At 44.4% G+C, this 20,446-nt stretch overlaps 1 protein-coding gene across 4 annotated transcripts in view; it reads right to left on the reverse strand.

Moving 5' to 3' along the window:
- Positions 1-20,446, reverse strand: part of ADAMTSL1 (ADAMTS like 1) — a 479,878-nt gene that overhangs the window by 77,256 nt on the left and 382,176 nt on the right. For 3 of the 4 annotated variants that reach the window (XM_081499058.1, XM_081499072.1, XM_081499064.1), the window contains 2 exons: positions 15,805-15,984; positions 11,560-11,694 (listed from right to left, as the gene is read on the reverse strand). In XM_081499058.1, the coding sequence (XP_081355184.1) occupies positions 11,560-11,694; positions 15,805-15,984 (315 nt within the window). Of the gene's footprint in view, positions 1-8,356; positions 8,430-11,559; positions 11,695-15,804; positions 15,985-20,446 lie in introns of those variants that run through there. The other variant, XM_081499079.1, reaches the window with a different exon arrangement.

Here is a 20,446-nt window from a genome sequence, read left to right on the forward strand (position 1 = left end):
AACTCATGTCTCTTTGAAAAAGGTCAGGATAAGTTCTTTTTTCCCTTTCCTCATCAAGTATGTTAGCCTTCTCCTCCATGTTTTTTCTTTTTTCTTGGTCTTTCCTCTACATCACTTTCCTTGCCACACCTGCAATTTCTGCTGGGGTGCGGCTCCCACTGTGGGTTAATTTTTACCTAACCTTTGACCATCAGAATTTGCTGTTCTCACAACTATCTATAGAGAGGAAGTAGTGATGCTCTTAGTCTTTGGAACTATCACATGGAAAGTGCTTTCCCAACAGATGTGGCCTAGGGTACTTGCTGACTCTTGCCATGTGAATTTCCTCATAACTGGGTTCAGGAAGTGCCCTATCCAGTCTCTATCAGAAGAATCAGGAAGTGCACAGGGTGGGGTGAGGGTGGAAGTATGTGGAACACATAATAAAGCTATGATTATAATAGAAATGAGAGATGGAAATGACTCAAGAGGACATCTAGCCAAGGCTCTGCTACTTTAGCCCTGTTTCAAATTGCCTGAGAATATCTATGCAGCCCTTTCTTCTCCCCCAGACCTAGAATCTAACTGGTAGACATGACACGGGTGAGAAATGCCTTTAATAATCCAAGGTATGGGACTTCCCTGGTGGTCCAGTGGTTGAGAATCCACCTGCCAATGCAAGAGACTTGGGTTTGATCCCTGGTCTGGGACGATTCCACATGCCTTGGAACAACTAAGCCTGTGTGCCGCAACTACTGAGTCCACATGCCCTAGAGCCTGTGCTCTGCAACGAGAAGCCACCACAATGAGAAGCCCGTGCACCACAACGAGAGGGTAACCCCTGCTTGCAGCAACTAGAGAAAAGTCCATGCAGAGTAACAAAGACCCAGCACAGCCATAAGTAAATAAGTAAGTAATTCTTTAAAAAAATCCAGGGTTTAGTAGGTTAAGATTCTCATCAGTGATCTACAGCAGGGGTCAACAAACCCTAGCCTGAATGCCAAGTCCAGCCCTGTTTCTGTAAATAAAGTTTTACTGGTCCATGGGCACATCTATCTGTTTAATTTCTGTCTATGGTGCTGTACTCTATAAGGGCCGACTTGAGTCTCTGCAACACATATGGCCCTCAACACAGAAAGAGTTTCTTATCTGGCCCTTTACCAGAAGAATCTGCCCAACCTTGCTGTAGAGCAGGTGCCTCAGGAGGTAGGCAGGGAGGAGGTCACGCAGGCTGGTTTGCTACAGAGAGGCTGCACAGAAGGGCTGGACTGTGCCTTGAAGACTTCTAGGATTTAGCTAGAGAGGAAGGGGCACAGGCGATAGTATTCCAGGCCAGGAAGGCTTAACACTGCAGCAATTACTAGGGAAAAGTTTGCCTGGAACAGAGGGACTCTTGTCAGCTCTCTGTATCCACAGTGGAATGGTTGCAGGATCCCCCTAAACCACCGTCCACAGGGCTCTAGTTCCTTAGATAAAATGGAATAGCACAGTCAGCCATCCATGTCTTGGATTCCCCATCTAGGGATTCAACCAACCGCAGATGGAAATTTTGATCTGGGGTTGGTTGAATCTGCGGGTGTGAAACCAGCAGATAGGACCAATGATACATTTGTCAAAAGGAAAAGTGGATCCTGCGTAGTTCAAACCTGTGTTGTTCAAAGGTCAACTATGTTTGAGATAGGAATAAGATGGAAGGATGGATATAGAGGCTAAGTCTGAATAGCACAATGCCTTGAATGCTAGGACAAAATATTCTAATTGATTAAACATACCATTTCCCGATACCAGCCTCTTCCATGGGTGAAAGAGGGTCAAGAAGTGACTTTTAAATTCCATTCACGCTCTGAGAATCCATTTTTAAAAGTACCGATGCCTGACTCCACCCCCATAGATTTTGTCAAAATTGGTCTCAGGCGGAACTTTATTTTTATACTTCCCAGGTGTCTCTATTGTGCAGCTGGGAACCCCTCCCTCGATGGAGGAAATGGCCAGGCACATGCCTGCAGGAGCCTAGCTCAGGGCCAGGTAGACGGAGCAGGTGCACAACACATGTACGTCAAGTTAAGCCAGTAATAATGGCTTGTAGCAGGGCCAGCCTGATAAGCCTAGGTTTTACTAGAGTCAGTGCTATAACATTCAGTTGGCCACATGGTTGCCAATAAAAGAACACTTCTGCCTGCCCTTGCCTAATCCTGGAAAAGCCTATGGTGCTCGATGCAATATTGAGTCTGTTTATAAATTTGGGCACTTATAGATTTTTCTCTCTCTGTTACTTTAATGTGAATATTTACAAGGCCTTACACAATTTTCCCTCGACCTCGTTGCCTCTGATCTCGCTCTACCCACAACCCTGATGACTCTGCTCCTGCCACCTCTCACCAGCCTTCTTGTTGCTCCTGAGCACACGGGGCATGTGCCTGTCTCAAGGACCCCAAGCTCGCTCTTTCCCTGTGTGGTATGCTCTTGTCTTCTTTTCCTCCAGACATACACAAGCCTCATGGTTCATATTCAAGTCTCTGCTCAAGGATAACTGTCTCAGTGAGTCCTCTCCCAACCATCTATTCTAATACTGTATCCTCTTTCCCATATAGGCACTATCCATCCTTCCTCCCCCGCTTTTAATTTTTCCTTATGGCACTTACCACCTTCTAACATACTATGCCATTCACTTCATTCTGTTTATTTTCTATTTCCCCTACTGTAATGTAAGGAGTATGAGAGAAAGGATTTTTATCTATTTTGTTCTCTGCTGCATCCCCAGAGTGTCTTCAATGGTGCCTGGGACATAGAAGGAACTCAGTAAGCACATGTTCATTACAACAGTGCTTGGAATGCTCATCCTTCGGGGCTGAGATTATAAAATTCTTTGTTAAGCCTTCTCAATTTCCCCTTTCCCAAAGAAGGAGACCTCCTTCTTCTCTTCCCTTGGATTTCTTCTGCAACTCTCTAAAGATTTTCTGTCTCTCCTCTTACTTCTGAGCTCCTCTAAGGCTGAGAGGAGGCAGAGGACCTAGCATCAACGGAGGCTGGACTGATATCTGTTAAGGAAATGAATCAGGACTGAGCAACAGAAGCTTTGGACCATCCCATTTGTAAGTGCACTTTCTGCAGCTCTATGCCTATGTAGTTCACCATTTTATTCAAACATTTTGACTTGAATGGTCTGAAAGGAGTCCTCACCACATAGGAGATACATGAGTTGCAGTGAGAAAAGCCTAAAGAATCAGACGCCTGAAAATCTATTGGTTGTATGGATTATCTTTCCCTTCCCATGATACTCTATTGACCAAGTCCCGTCCACGTTACTTCCTACACATCCTTGAATTCATTCCCTCTTTCTGTTCTCTCCAGCTCTCTAGTCTAAGCCATGGCAATCTCTTACTTACAAAACAGTAACCACTTCTTAAGTGGTATGGTGTACTCCATCTAATCTCTTCTCCCAGAATCTGCCCTTCACACAGTGGCCAGAACAAGCTTTCAGAAACACAACTCAGAGGATATCTCTCTCCAGCTTTTAAACCATTCAGAGACTTCCCATCACATTTGGAGCAAAGTGTGAAAGTTTTACTGAGACAAGCTGGGATCTGGGAGTCCTTGCTGTAGTGCTGTAATGCTTGCACCTGGACAAGCCTCTCCTTCAGCAGCAAAATATAAAGAAACTGTATGGGACTAAAAATAACTACATACATGCAGCGGTTAGAGCAAATTCTCAACAAAAGATACAAAGAGACCACAAAACCCATCTGCCACTTCTAAAGAGCCTGGAGCAAAACCAGGGTGTTGGGAGCAAAAGCAGGGTACTGAGCGTGTCCTCTGAACTCACCACCACCAGAGGGACGGGCAAAACACATAAGCTACCTCTCCAGCCCAACACCTGGACATACTCCTACCCTCACCCCATGTAAGGAACCAGCTCACTCCCCCTCAGCAAGTGAGCAAACAAGGAAACCTGTTGTTCTTGCTCCCTCCTGCAGTAGCAGGGGTCCCAATAAAGCCCTGCCTGAATTTCTTCTCTGGCCTCTAGTCAATTTCTATTGATTGGGGAAGGCCAAGAACCTTGGTTGGCATCATTACCATGGCTTAGAGCATCTTCTTCAGACTCAGGCCAGTCTCTGCTTAGTTATTCCTGTGCATGCTAAGTCACTCCAGTAGTGTCAGACTCTTTGTGACCCCATGGACTGTAGCCCACCAGGCTCCTCTGTCCATGGGATTCTCCAGGCAAGAATTCTGGAGTGGGTTATCATGCCCTCCTCCAGGGGATCTTCCCAACCCAGGGACCGAATCCGTGTCTCTTACACCTCCTGCATTGGCAGGCGAGTTCTTTACCACTAGCGCCACCAAGGAAAGTGAAAGTTGCTCAGTCATGTCTGACTCTTTGTGACCCCATGGACTATACAGTCCATGGAATTCTCCAGGCTAGAATATTGGAGTGGATTCCTTCTCCAGGGGATCTTCCCAACCCAGGGATCAAACTCAGGTCTCCCGCATTGCAGGCAGATTCTTTACCAGCTGAGCCACAAGGGAAGCCCAAGAATACTGGAGTGGGTAGCCTATCGCTTCTCCAGCAGATCTTCCCAACCCAGGAATCGAATCAGGGTCTCCTGCATTGCAGGCAGATTCTTTACCAACTGAGCTATCAGGGAAACCCCTAGTTATTCCTGTGACAGTTCCTCAAATGCTTTTGGTTTTATTGCTTCAAAACCTCTGCTGGTTCCTCTGCTTGGAATGCTCTGGAATTCCTTTGTCTGAAATGCCCTTTCTTCACTTGGACAACTTCCACCCACTCTCCCAACCTCACCCCAAATATCCCCTCCTCAGAGAAACCTTGTCTACAGCTCAGACCAGGGGTGCTATCCTGTCACAGGCCCTGCAAAGCACCCAGTTCTTCCCTCTGTTATCATAGTCTTAACTTGAATTACTTTCTTTGCCACTAGAATTCAAACTAACACATAACAGGCTCTCAACAAATACTGAATGAATGAGTTAAGTACATCTATCTGTGAGATACTGTCTTCTTTAGGCCCTGAATTACTTTCTTCTTGGTAAATCGCAAGACATGAGAAAAGGCTTGTGTAGAGTGGCTCTCTGTGGGGCTGGCATGACATGACTTTCAGCAGAGATGCCATAGGGAGTCTCTCTGACTGGGCATTGGAGCTTACTCATTCACAAAGGACCAAACCTTATGTATACCCCATAAGATATTCTAACAGGTTCTGGACCTAAAGAAGGTATGAGCAAAGGTATGAACTGCTGTTCTTAAGCCACATATAATTACGTGTTGTTATTTTGTCACTGGAAGCATCTATGGTCATCTAATTCAGACAAAAATCCAGGGACTTTATAATAAAATTCTCTCCCTTTTCTGGCCCTCCCGAAGAAGTCTACTCCTGTAAGTTATGTTTCTTTTCTGTAAAACAAAACTTTTAGAAGAAAATACCTTGAGACCTTGGAGTAGGTAAATATTTTTAAATGTAACACCAAAAGAACCATCTATAAAAGAAAAATATTAAGCTGAACTTCATCAAAATTAAAATCTTCCCTTTGAAAGACACAGACTGAAAAGACAGCCATTGACCGAAATCACATTTCTGATAAAAGACACATATCCAATATATAAAAAGAGCTCTCAACACTCAATAATAATTACATTAAAAAACTCAACTTAAAAAAAAAAAGGGCAAAATTAAAGAGACATTTTACCAAAGAAGAAATCAGGATGGCAAATGTGCACATAAAAAGCTCAACACTATCTGTCACTAGGAAAAGACAAATTAAAACTACAAGAAGAAATTACACACTTAGTAGAATGTCTAAAATTAAAATGGCCAACTATACTGTCTGCCTGCAATGTAGGAGACCTGAGTTTGATCCCTGGGTCGGGAAGATCCCCTGGAGAAGGGAATGGCAACCCACTCCAGTATTCTTGCTTGGAGGATTCCATGGACAGAGGAGTCTGGCAGGCTATAGTCCATGGGGTTGTGAAGAGTCAGACAGAACTGAGCGACTTTCACATACTGTGTGTAGGTGAGGATGTGGAGAAACTGCAACCATCATACACCTCTGATAGGAGTGTAAAGTAGGCAACCACTCTGGAAAACAGTGTGGCTGTTTCTTAAAATGTTAAACTTACACTGACCATATAACGCAGCCATTTTTCTCTCAAGTATTTAATCAAGAGAAATGAAAGCATGTGTCCATACAAAGACTAGCCCTTTAATACATTCAGCAGCTTCATTTGTAATACTCAGAAATGGGAAATTACTGTTCTGTTCTCCCACAGGTGAGTGGTTGAACAAGCTGCAGTGCATTTGTACAATGGTCGCTAATCAACAATAGAAGGAAATGTGCTATTGATGCAAGTTACAATGTGGGTGAATGTCCAAATAATTGTCCTGAGTGAAAGAGCCAAATTCCCCAAAGTATCATTCCTTTTTTTAAAAAATAACAATCTAATATATACTGACAGCAGATGAGTAGTTATTTGGGGTCGGGTAGGGGTGTGAAGGAACAGTTACAAAGGGGCACAAGGTAATTTTAGAGAATGATGAATATGATCATTATGTTGCTTTTGGTGATGGCTTCATAGGTGCATCCATATATCAAAACATCAAATTTTAGACTTCATATATGTATCACTTATTATGTGTCCATTATCTCTCAAAAAGGCTATTAAAAAACTTACATGTCACACCCCAATGTTCACAGCATTATTATTTACGATTGATAAGACATGGAAGCAACCTAAGTATCCCTCAACAGATGAATGGATAAAGAAAATGTTGTATGTCTATACCATGGAATATTAGCCAGCCACAAAGAAGAATGCATTTTTGCCATTTGCAACAACATGTATGGACCTGGAGGATACTATGCTTAGTGAAATGGGTCAGACAAAGACAAATACTGTATGTTATCTCTTACAAAAATGAATATAATAAAACAAACTGACTCACAGATATAAAGACCAAACTAGTGGTCACCAATGGGGAGAGTGTGGAGGGGGGGACAAGATAGGAATAGGGGATTATAGGTGGCGCTAGTGCTAAAGAACCCGCCTTCTAGTGCAGGGGACAGAAGAGACCTGGGTTCATCCCTGGGGCGCGAAGATCCCCTGGGGGAGGAAATGGCAACCTAGTCCAGTATTCTTGCCTGGAGAATCCCATGGACAAAGGAGCCTGGTGGGCTACAGTCCACAGGGTCGAAAAGAGGCAGACACGACTAAAGTGACTTAGCACGCACGTGTTTGTGTATATGTTTGGTTCTCTAGGTTCACAGAAAGGAATGTGATTATTCGTTGGGAATATCCCCTGGAGGGCTTCCCTGGTGGCTCAGATGGTAAAGCATCTGCCTGCAATGCAGGAGACCTGGGTTCAATCCCTGGGTTGGGAAGATCCCCTGGAGAAGGAAATGGCAACCCATTCCAGTACTCTTGCCTGGAAAATTCCATGGACTGAGGAGTCTGGTAGGCTACAATCCATGGGGTTGCCAAGAGTCAGACATGACTGAGCAACTTCACGTACGCACATATCCCCTGGAGAAGGAAATAGCAACCAACTCCAGTATTCTTGCCTGGAGAATCCCATGGATAGAAGAGCCTGCCAGGCTACAATTCATGGGGTCTCAAGAGTCAGACACGACTTAGTGACTAAACCACCACCAGGGATTAAGAGGTACAAATTACTATGTATAAACACCATTAAGTGAAATACATTATAAGCAGTACTTAAGAGTACAGTTTTATTTTAGATAAAACTATATAATGTATATATTAATGACTAGGAAAAAGATACTTGTGCTGGTTACTTCTGGGCTAGGTAATTATAGATGATGCTCATTTTCTTCTTTTTGGTTCTATTTTTTAATTGCTCTACAATGAAGATGTATCACTGTTACAATAAAAACTCCAACAACAGTTAGTTTTCAAAAAATATCGATGCTAATGCCCTATAAATGATGCTGTGAGGAATATTAGTCTTGGGCCTTAGTGGCCCAAAGAAATATTTAACAGAAGGCTGCAAAAGGGTTTAGGTGCTGTGGGGAGGCCTGAGACGCTGCTGCTCTGAAAATGGAACCCGGCAGGCTACTGCTTGGGTCTGGACCTGTGGTGGCTGGGGTGCTGGCCTTGCCTCCCAGAGCAGTTGGCGCTTTAGGCCTCCCTGCACAAAGAACAGCTGGAAAACAAGGACAAAAAGAATTAGCATCTGCCTTGCCTGGGACAAGGGATTCAGTTAGACTGGGTCAACTCTGTTCGGCCGAGCCTCCACTGGACATTTTCCACATCTGGGTCAGATAGCAAAGAGTGTGAGGGCAGTAAGGGACCCCCTCGTCCGAAGACTTCATTTACAGTTATAGAAAGTGAGGCTCAAATGAGCCCATGGCCATGTCGCTCAATCAACATTCCTTCTTGAAAGCTGTAACAGTGGCTTGAAGTGAAATCAACGCTAGACTATCTGAAAACCAAAACAGCCATTTCTGGAGCGGACTCACCCTCTGGGAATCTAAACACTCAAACTGTTATGGAGAAGAGTTGATGCTGACATATGGCTTTAAAACCCCCAAATCTCCCTTCTCCCCTTCCTCTCGTGAAAACACGAGAATCCAGCCCATGAGTTACTGTCCCTGAGTCACAGAACCATGGAGTTCTTTGTATCTGTTGCAGCAGATTATAGTTGGGAGAAATACATACACATGAATCTCCACATTTACTGGCTACGATGGGGTTAGCAAATGGCTTTTATCCTATATATCAATCGCCACACGCTTGGTTGGAATGTTAAAATGAATTCCAAGGCAGCGCCTGGACCAAGTGAGTGTCATGATTGATTAGGGGTGTCTTGGCTGTGGAAGGGGTGATTAACAAATATCTTCACCACATATTTCCATCTTGATCTAGAAAATCTGTTACCCTTAACCTAGTGCTTCTTCATTAAATCTCTCCCACTATTGATTACTCACTCTTACAGAATGTCAGGTTAATTATTTCAAATATTACTTTAACTACATCATCTTCTTACTTAAAAAAACTTTAAAGATCTCTCCTCATTTCTCACATAGAAAAATTTACCCCCTATATCTAATAATCTAATAATTAAACTGTTAGTAGCTCAGTTGTGTCTGAATCTTTGTGACCCCATGCACTGTGGCCCGCCAGGCTCCTCTGTCCATGGAATTCTCCAGGCAAGAATACTGGAGTGAGTTGCCATTCCCTTCTCCAGGGGATCTTCCCGACTCAGGATTGAACCTGGGTCCCCTGCATCACAGGCAGGTTCTTTATCATCTGAGCCACCAGGGAAGCCCCTAATAATTAAGGTCCTCCACAATTTGATGCTATTTATCATTCTGAGCAACCCTTCATAGAATATCCTCTCTGGCCTCTGGCTTATTTCCTATACCCAGAATACACACTCTGGTCAGAAAGAGCCACCAACAGGAGCCGGGGATGGGAGCTAGATCAAAGGGGAACGTATGGGCAAACAGATCATGCTGAGTCACTAGCCAGGGAGGCCTATGACGGACGGGAGGCTGTTAGAACACTTGTGGTAAGGGTTGGAGTCACACCTGTGTGGACAGCCCCTGGCTGAGGCTTGCTCCCTGAGAAGTCCTAGTTTCTATCCCAGTTGAGCTGCCTTAAGGCAGTGGGGTCTTACACCTGTTCCTGAACAGACACCTGATGCACACCCCACGTTTTAATCTCTGGGTTCATGACATCTTCCTCACCTCAGGGCCTGTTTTCTTCCCTTTGTGAATCCCCACCCCCATCCTTCAGTGCTCAGCATCAAAGCAGAACAGTGAGGCTCTGGCTTGTCTCCAGCGACCTGTTTCTCAGGGTCCTGACACCTGACACCATTCCCTAACTCATCTCCACAATTCCACGTGGATCTCTCCTAGTTCTATGGTGTTCCCAAGTCCATATTGCCCATGCAGTTACATTCAGGGACTTTATGGATACTGCCTCTGTGATCTATTTAGGTGGAGTGGTCTGAATGTGAACGAGGACATTAAGGTGTCTCTTAACCATTAGATTTAAGTACCAGTCTAAGGTAACAAAGCACCATAAACTAGGAATGGAATTCAGCAGCTTAAAGCAAATAAATTCTTATTGTCTGTGGCTAAAATGACAGAAAATATTATTCCAGAATAAGGGAGAAAGAAAGTAAAGCTATCATGGAAAAATAGGAGTAGGTTAACTTTTCTAGCATGCTGAATGGCACCTGAGTAATCCAAGAGTTACTGAACTTGAAAATCAGCAATTGCTGCACACCCTGCTAATGACTGGGCAATGATAGTAAGTTATGACACTCTCTCATGGTGATGAACCTAAGATAAAAGTTTACAATGCACACATTTAATCTGGAATAAACTTACCAATCATAATGCCAAAAAAAAAAAAAAGCAGCAGGTTTAAATGCCTATGAATTCTAATCAATGTGATGTGGAAAAAACTCAATACCAAGTTTGTTATGAGAAACAGAAAGGGCTACTCATTACTATATCTATGTTTTAGTTTTATCAGATCAGAAACAGAAAAACCAGAAGCTTTTGCCATATGCCTGTATGCATTCTTTGCTAGTTTTAGATGTTAACAAAAACTGAAGGTAATCTTTCCATGCTATAACCCTAAAGATACCAAGCCTTGTGGTCATGCTGATAAGTTATCATCAATATTATTGAGAAACCACTGGCTTCCTATCCCCTGTTAGCTGGCACAGAGAAGAGCAGAGGAAATTTCAACATTGAGTCAAGGGAAGAATTCTAGCTGCCATGACCAACATCTGGGGCCACATACAGTTAGCATGAAGAATTTTTCCATTTTGTAGGCCTGTTTTTCCCAGGCCTTTGAAGGCAGAAGAATTCTTGTCCATCTTGACCATATCTAGGGGTCATGCTGGGGGTGGAGGTTGCTCTGGCATCTCCATGGCTCTGGAGTGAGGGGCCCAGAACGTGGATGCCCTAGAGCAAGTTTCTGCTACAAGAAGGTGCCATCCTCATGGGCAATAACTGGGTGTAGGCTCCCAATGACAAATGACAGGGAAGGTGCCCCTGGCGGAGTTATTGAAACACTTGCTTTGAGGAGTCTGTCTGGGTTGTTTTTAGGCCCTACCTACAGAAGGAGGTTTAAATAGACTGCCTGGATTAAGGGAGGTACTGATACTGCAGTTTTCTCGTTGAAAGCTGGTTATAGCTCTATTGAGGTAAGAAGAGGTCATGGAGGAGCACTGGGATACAGCTGGTGATGGGGAGAAGAGATGCAGGAGCTGTTTTTCACTGCTGTATCTGTTCTCTAAGTCCAGCACCATCAGTCTGATTGAGAGGATCTGGACTGTGGCACCAGCCCAAGAGGATTCAGAGAGGAGCCCTTTCGGACTCTGGACAGGCTCAGGTCCAAACTAAGAACTGAATTCACCTCATATGGAAAGTCAGCCAAGTTTCCACTGGTAAATCTGGATTCTGTACACAATTTAGTGATTTCCTGTTGGCCACCCCCCACTGCTGCCTCCCTCCCACCTGCAAGCAGTCACCCATCCATAAATCCTGTCCAGCCCTGGATTTCTGCCCAGTGTTCCAGAGGGTTGGACTCACCAAGGAGAGCGGAATTCCCAGGATCCAGGACCAGCTGTGTTCCCAGTGGAGACGTCAGCACTGAAGGAAGGTTCGGTCCAGTGGCTGAGAGCAGGGCCCTGATGTCGTCCAACCGCGTGGGGACGTGGGGGGGCTCTATGAGAAGGAGGATGGGGCATCAGGCAGGTTAAAGTGTAAAGGTTATGCTAAGGGGAGAGGGAGAGGCAGCCATGCATGGAAGTGTGTCCATGGGTAAGGTAGGTGTTACTGTTATTACCTCTAACATCACTTTGCCTAGAGAGAAGGTGTTCCCATCAAGGTGAATCTGAATTTCAAACATAATACTTGATGTCCGAAACTGTACAGTCAGTGATAAGAGTCAGGCATGTTGATTTCTGGAGTTCCTTCCTTACTGTATGCCACTTTCTACCACAGGTGCTTTATAAACACATAGCTAAATGAAACTATATTATAAAGACACTTTGAAAAAGCCAAAGCTTCTTCAGAACTATATGCCAAGCCCTGTGCTAAAATAATTTTCATTCCTTGTTTCATTTAACTCTTAAAACAACCTTTAGAGGGAGGAACTTTGTTCTCGTCCCCACAGGCAGGGATAAGTCACAGGAATTTCTTATTTCTAAAGATCCTGTGAGTGGCTTGTTTCTGGGAAGGAAGGGGTACAGTTGTGAGGCTAGGGACTCACTTTGTGATCTGGATTTTTATGTCTAAAACCAGAGAAGCAGTTCAGGGATGATGTGTTAGTCAAAATCTTGTAATGAGTCAGGGCTGATGTAACCAAGAGTCAGTTAACCAGAGCTAAAAGTGACAGAAAGGGAAGCACAGTGGCTTGCTTATTAATTTCCTTGTGCAAATAAAGAGGCAATCAGCTGCTGAACGCAGTGGTATGATGATCCCAGATTCTGCCGGGAAAGAAGCAGGACTCTGCTCCCCACTCTCCCCAAGTCTCCTGGCGCACTGCAATTCACACTCCAATGCCAACTCTCACCTTTTTCTCTAGAGCACTTGTTGGAGTGGAAAGAGAAGCACGAAGGTTGTCCTTGTAATTGATGGTCATTTCAGCAGTGTTCAGAGAGGGCCTGCTGTGTGCTTGTCACTGTGTTCAGTACTTGTTAGAAATGGTAAATAAGTAAGTCACAGTGGGGCCTGGATCTACTTCAGAAACATGCCTTCTGTCTACTCTGTCTTTGACTGCAAAGACCATCACATACAGAAAACAGTGATGAGCTTACATGTTTATATATAAAAATTAAACATTATGAAAATATTATATATAGTCTATATAATTTGAAAATATTCTTTATGTGTTATAGGGTAAAAACATCGTGATTGGATCCAGGAACTCTATTTGAGCCATGGCTCTTATATTCACTAACTTGGGCAAATCACAATCCCTCCAAGCTTTAGTTTCTTCATCTAAAAATGATTTTTAAAAAAATAACCCTCATCATTTCCAAGGTCTCTTTCTACTCTGATATACCATGGTTTTAGGAATTGATACTGATAGTTTTTTCAAAGTTAGACTCTCTCTCTCTCATCCTTTTTAATATTCATTCAAAAATATTGAAATTGAATATTGAGGGAAATGGAGTTCCCCCAATAATACAGAAATGGAATATTCCTTCAAAAGTATTATAATTCAAGAAGGCTTTGCTTATTTATTAATAGCCAAAAGGGGAGGTTATGATCCATCTTTAAAACCATTAATTTTTCTGGGCCAAATGTCAGCCCCTCCTAATGTCCTTACAGCTTCTGTAATAATTTACTTCTTCAGGGAATGTCCAGCTGATCTTTTGAGGGAAACTGTCAATTCCCCAAGGACAGAAGTCACCTCTTGTGTTTATCCTAGAGTTCTACATGGGACTCAGTGGCAACACTTAATGAACAGTCATTCAGTGGCTATATGAACCCATGAATGAAAGTCGGCCTCATGACAGTTCAGTCCTCCACAATACAGGTTAAGTCATGGGCCTCATGAAACCTCAGCTTTACACATGAAATCCCTCATTTAAACATTAAGCCACGTTTGGGGCTGATTAAAAAAAAAAGAGAAATACTACTCCTATGTCCATAAAGTACCTAACATAATAGGAAATACCATTCCTATGTCCATAAAAACTAACAAACTTTGATGAATAAACAGGACTTCTAATTGAAGAAATTAAGAACCTAAATGGTATTTTTTGTTTCCATCCAGTTTGATTAAAATGGGAAGACATCATGCTCTTCAAACTCTACATTCACGGTTACACTGAATTCATGTTGGAACGCTGCAGATTTGGCTCCCAGAGCACACACACTTCATATGCAGAGCTACATTAGCAGCCACACATCCTACATGTTCATCTCTGTTAGCAGAGGTGATCAGGAAGGTTATTAGAGAGGAAATCCCCACAGTAAGCACCATAACTCAGTGTGGGGCAACAGTCTGGGGCCCTGGGCTCCAGACGAGCAGCTCAGCCAGAAAAAACCCAACACAAAACAAATGACATCCTTCACGGAGCTGATTTTCTGCAGCTTCCTAATATGACTGGAGGTTTATGCAGCCACTGTTGAGATGAAAACCCACGTGGGTCTCTGTGAAACCTGAGTGGGCAGGGGTAGACCCTATGCTTTGCTATATCATCATTGGGGTGTGAAAATATGAGTAAAGTTTACTTACTTTCCCCTGTGGAAGTCCGTAATACACGTATGTGTGGTATGTAATTATTCATATTTCTCATCTTTTCCTCCCACCCTCCTCTGCAAGAATGACGGCTCTCTCTTAGTGAGATAACTAGTGTACATGCTCTAATAATCGCCCTTTTCTTTAAGTTTTTTATTGATGTGGACCATTTTTAAAGTCTTTCTTGAATTTGTTACAATATTGCTTCTGTTTTACATTTTGGCTTTTTGACTGCAAGGCATGTGGGATCTTAGCTCATCCAGGGATTGAACCTGTACCCTCTGCATTGGAAGGTGAAGTCCTAACCACTGGGCCATCAGGAAAGTCCCCTCTAATAACTGCCTTTAAGAAAGAGAAAGGCAAAAACAAGCTTCTTTATCCCCTGCCACCAATTCCCAGACTCTGCTGGGAAGAGAAGTAGAGTCTGAATCTCGGGAAACCAAAGAGGTGTAGATGCAACATGACTGAGTCCAGCCCTGGGCATCAGTGAGTGCTGGATAGTGTCCCGGCAATTGCTATTATTTTTAAATAACTCTTTTATACCAGGAACTGTGTTAGACTCTTTAATCAGGGGTCCTTATGTCTGGTGGTGCTACTGCCTGAATGTTTGTGTCCCCCAAATTCATATGTTGAAATCCTAATCCCTTCAAGGTAAGGATAAGAGGAGGTGGGGCCTTTGGGAGATGATTATGTCAGGAAGGCGGAGCCCTCATGACTGACATTAGGGTCCTCATAACAGAGACCCCCGAGAGCTCGCTTGTCCCTTCTGCTGTACGAGGGTGCAGTAAGAAGCCACCATTCTGCAGCCATGGAGAGGGCCTTCACCAGAGTCTGACCATGAAGGCACTTGGATTCTAGACTTCCAGTCTCTAGACATGTGAGAAACAAACTTCTGTTGTTTAAAGGCCGCCTGTGCTCAGTTGGTCAGCCCTGTCTGACTCTTTGCGACCCCATGGACTGGAGCCTGCCAGGCTCCTCTGTCCATGGGATTTCCCAGGCAAGAATACTGGAGTGTGTTGCCATTTCCTTCTCCACATAAGGCACCCAATCTGTGGCTGTTTTGCTATAGCAGCTGGACTGGACTAAGAAGAGGGGCACACAAGTGGACTTAAGGGGGACTAGAGTCTGAACTTACTAAAATTATATGAGAAATTTTGTACTTATGAATTTTTCTCAACAAGGTAGTCTATAGTTTTTGTCTGAATCTCAAAGCAGTCCTTAATATAGAAGGAGTTAAGAAAAACTGCCTTTTATCTCTACTTGTACCTCCCCTGTCTGCCCATGATGGGCAATCTTGTTTTCTACACAGAGACCAGGATCCAAGGCTTAGCAAGGTTAAGTGATTGCCCAAGGTCACACAGTGAGTAAGTGGTAGACCCAGGATTCTAGCTGACCTCTGCTTGGTTTGCTTGGTCCCTCGGTTTGTGTTCTCTCTGTTGGGAGGCCCTAAGGTGGGGAGAAGGGAAGGAATATCGATTTTACCTTCATGCATTTACTTGGATCAGGGGCAGGAGGAGGTGAGGGTGGGTCAGACAGTCACCCCAGTGGGGTCCACCGGGGGCGGCCAGCCTCATGGCGTTTACCTAGGATCAGGAGCTCGGTGCTCTCAGTCAGCTCCCCGTGCAGATTGGCCGCCCTGCAGGAGTACAGGCCCTGATCCAAGGAGGACACGGCTGTAAGCACCAAGGAGCTCTCCTGCAGAGGGGGAGGTGAGTCCAGTTTGCTTTTATTCCTGAACCAGGTGACTTCAGCTTCAGGCACACCTAGGAGGAAAAAAATAAAATAAACGCATCAGCCACCACATTCAGGTGACCTGGAGATATTTATAGCCTCTTGGTGGACCCGCCCCAGGGCTGCTCTGCAGGAAGCATCTGCCTGGGCGTCTTCTATGCTCCTTCGGCCAAACTAAATAAGGTCTCTGACCTCTCAGCTGTCTTGAGATCTTTTGCCTTTAAAAACTTCCAGAGATAAGGCAGGAAGAGAAAGGCTGGTTAAAAGAAGAGGAAGAGGGCAGCTGAGAAAGGCACTTGCCAGGGTGGAAGGAGGGAACCAAAAGCCTTTGGAGAAAACACCCAAGAATGAAATCTATACATCAGTGAAAATGAATAACTTGACAACTAAATGAAACAAACCTAATGCGGAATAAGAGAAGGCAGACTTGAAACCGCATCCACTGTATGATTTCATTTCTGAACGTAGAAAAGAAAAACTGGTAACATCAGTCCCTGTTGTCAGCAGTCAGAGTTGGGGGTTCCTCTGAGGGACTGGGATGGATGGAAGGGAGGTGCTGTCACTGAGAGTGGGGACAAGGAACCTGGCTGCCAGTAGTTGTTTTTTGACTTGGGGGCTGTGTTTGGTGAGCTTGAGACCTTTACAATATATGCACTTTTCGGTATAAATATTATACCTCAGTAGAAAGTTAAATGGGGTCCATGGGGTCACAAAGAGGTGGACATGACTGAGCAACTGAACAACAAGAAAGTTAAAAGCTACAGAATATTAATATATTCATGAACCAGACAAATGAAAGCTGCTAGATCCTTACCAGAGTTGGCACTCTATGTAGAAAACAAGCCTGTATTTTTTGCGGCCTAAGTATTTTCGTAGGAAAAGAGAAGATGGAACCGTGGTATGAGGTTCATCGCCACAGAAAAAGAGAGACAAAGAAGGAGTACTCTGCTCTCTCCTCAGTTCAAGTTTATTATTGTGAGAGGGCTGGGGAGAGTGCGCACATCTGAACTTGGGTGGGGTTCCTGTCTTCGGAAGTTAGGCTCTGTCCTCAAGGACTGTCATGCACTCAGCGTTTGTGTCCTCTAAGACTTCCTACGTTGGAGTCCTAACCACCCTCAGTGTGATGGTGGTAGGAGATGAGGTCTTGGAGATTTTTAGGTTTAGATGAAGTCCTCCTGAAGGGAGTGTCTGTTGTGATGGCATCAGTGCCCTTATAAGAAGAGGCCCTCTCTTTCTCTTTCTCTTCCCTTCCCTTTTTCTCTCTCTTTCCCTCCCTCCATCATGTGAGGACACAGCAAGAAGACAGTTGTCTGCAAGCCAGGAAGAGAGTCCTCCTCAGGGACTGAATGGGCTGGCACCTTGATTTTGGAATTCTCAGCCTCCAGAACCATGAGAAACAAACTTCTGTGGTTTAAGCTGCACAATCTGTGGTATTTTGCTATAGCAGCCAGAATAGACTAAGACAAGGGAATGGCTTTCATTCCTGAGGAAGTTTCCCTGTGGGTGGCATGCTGGTAAGCAGTCCTCAGTTTAGGACAAGCCTGCTGAGATGGTCTAAATAGGAGGCTCCGTGGGAAGCCCAGCTCTAGTGAGCTGAGAGACAGGAACTATGTGGCGTTAATTCACAGTCTCCAGGGAGTGGACAGCTCCATTTTTGTACTTTCTAGCTTATTGACTCAGCTCACAATGTTTGCTCATGAAACTTGTGGACATGTATCCAGGGCATGTTTAGAAAGTCAAATCCAGGTAAATGGGGTCAAAACCCAGAATAGGCAGAGCCGGAACTTTAGTCCTATACTTTCTCAGAGTTGAGGATGGGTTTTGCCCTTGGGGCAGGGGCAGCCTTACCCTTCGTGGGCAGCCTACAGTTGAGAATGCAGACACCTTCAGGGTGTCACCTGTGTACCCAACTGCTTGTCTCTGATGAATAACATGTACTCAGAGTCTACTCTGTAACAGCCAGCTCTCATCATGAGCCTTGGAGCACTTGCTGCTCTCAGTATCCCAATGGCAGGAAGTGGGGCTGGGTGGGAGAGTGCTCTCATGTTCCCTCATTAACAATGAAGTATTCTGCATGAATTCACTGGTGTCCTGGCTGCCCTGCTGCTTCAGGTATGGTTTCCAGTGGTGGAATGGTAGCCTATGGTGGACGGCCCAAGTGTTTGGCCAATCCGTAGAGCTTTTCTCTCCCTGTCAATAAGGAGCAGGAGAATGACTCTCTGGTCCTCTCTTTTTGTCGTAGTGCAGATTACCCATAATTCAGTGTGGATCCCTAGGGACTGGCAGACTGGCTGGAAGAAAGAGGCAGATCTGTTAAAAGAGGGGGAGACTTGGGTACCGCAACCCTGATCCATCAGAGAGGGGCACACACTGTTATACTTGACGCTCAGGTGCATGAGAGGGACCAGGCTGGTATTATTGTCTCTAAACACACCTGGAGGAAAGATGCAGGTGAGAGGTAGAAAGGCTGATTTTTCATTGCAACACCACTAGGGAGAGCAAGAGCATCACGATGCCCGGCCATGCCAGCTTAGACTGTGGACCCTGAGCTCCGTTTTCACGTTGGGGAAAAAAAAATCCCATAGCCTTCAGGAGAAAGCCTCTGGAAAGTAAGTTGAAAAAAACTACCCCCCCCCCCCCGCCACATCAATTCTCTTCTGAAAGTGCAGGGAAGAATGAGGTTCTACAAATCAGCTTCTGCAAGTATTTACCCTTTTCCCCTCACTATAAACTGCTCACACATAGTACCTGTCAGTGGCACTTGCCTTGGAGGAGGTCTATGGGCAGCAAGCGCACAGTCCCTGATAGGAACTGAGGCTGTTCTAGAGTGAGGAGGCAGAGTAAGAGACATGGACTAGTGGGCTGTCAGTTCCACCAGCAGATGGTGGGGGTGAATGCTCTGTCTCCATCACGGTGCCCATAGGCCATGACTTGTGTGTCTCCAGGGCCAACATTGTGTTTACACGATCAGCTGCCACAGCCAGACTTGCTGCTCCCCTGTGTGACCTTCTTTGGTCAGGGTAGCCAGGGGGAGAGACAGGGATGGTGAGAAAGAGAAGGAGGAGGAGGGAGAGAGATGACCCAGGGATGGAGCCATTTCTCATGTTTCCAGGAAGTGGGTGTAAGCTTCTTCCATTCTTGTCATCACTCTTGGCCTCATGCCCTTATGAAATCAAGTCTGTTTAACAGGACGAAACAGAGTCTTTACCAATAGGGCTGAATCCCTCAATGGAGAACAGGGGAGTTCATGGGAGAAATGGACATGTTCAGGATAATGAAGGTAGATGGAAGGGACCTCCAATCTCTGTAAAACTGGGACCACAGAGTGACAGCAGTGCTGAGGGAAGCCAAACGTTATAAGGATCATTCTGTGATAGATTAGCAAACCTCTCTTAGACTCATTCAAACACAGACCTGCATCAATGCTGCTGGTGTCACATTTTGAAGGATTCCTGCCTGGGATTGTGTGCCTTAAAGAGAATGATTCCAAAAAGATGCTTTGGAATGACAGCCAGCTCTGCCATGACTGACTGGATGTATTACAAAGTTGGAACAAGGGAACAGGAAAAAAGAGAATGAGACATCTTTTTTCTTTTTCTCTCAAGACATGACAATGATGCCTCAGAAAATATCATCAGCCCTCATACACGCCAGAGTCCCTTGAAAAGGTACCAGATATACATGCTTAACACTGATGCTTAGAATACCAAGACATCAGGAATGCACCGAGGCCAGAAGCTATACATATCCTGAACACATTAGAGGGAGAAAGAACATTAACTGAATATTTGCTATAAGCCAAACATTTAATAAACATATCATACATAATCACAAAGTTACCGTGAAGCATTGTTATTAACCCCACTTTACTGATGAGGAAATTGGGACTCAAAAAGATTATGAAATCTGCCCAAAGAGACATTAGTTTGGATTCCTGAATGATTACATGAGGACAGAGTCCCTTTCCACTTTGCCATTTGACTTACAAATGGCAGGCAGGGATCCAAGCTCAGTACATTTGATGCCATGAAACCCCATCCTAACAAGTACATGACACTGTCTGCCATTATACGAGACTGCCTCCTTTGAGAAGATCTGAATTGCTGCATGTTATTTTCGGTGTCAATCCTTGAGTGCTTTCTGCTTTTGGAATTAACCTTTCTACTGTAATTGGAACATCAAGATTATTGTTAGGAGGGAAGTTTCTAGAATCCATTGTTAGTACACTTCTTGGTGAGAAGCTTATCAGGTTGTAGAAGATGATTTTTTCCCTAGCCTGTTGTGATATGACAGCACATTCTCCAGAAAGAAATGTTTGAAAAATGACAAAAAATATACTCTACTGCAGAGCAAAGTCCAAAGCCATACTGTTGACAAGTTAGTTGGATAGGCTCCACACTCTGGACTCCCTGGTATGATCTGTGTCTAAAATAGGAAGTAAAAGGAGCTGCTTTTACTTTTCCTGCTTTGTGGCATATCTTATCAACAACACAG

The sequence above is a fragment of the Giraffa tippelskirchi genome, chromosome 1, assembly GCF_054371585.1.
Source record: "Giraffa tippelskirchi isolate mGirTip1 chromosome 1, T2T-mGirTip1v1.2.pri, whole genome shotgun sequence".
NCBI lineage: Eukaryota > Metazoa > Chordata > Mammalia > Artiodactyla > Giraffidae > Giraffa > Giraffa tippelskirchi.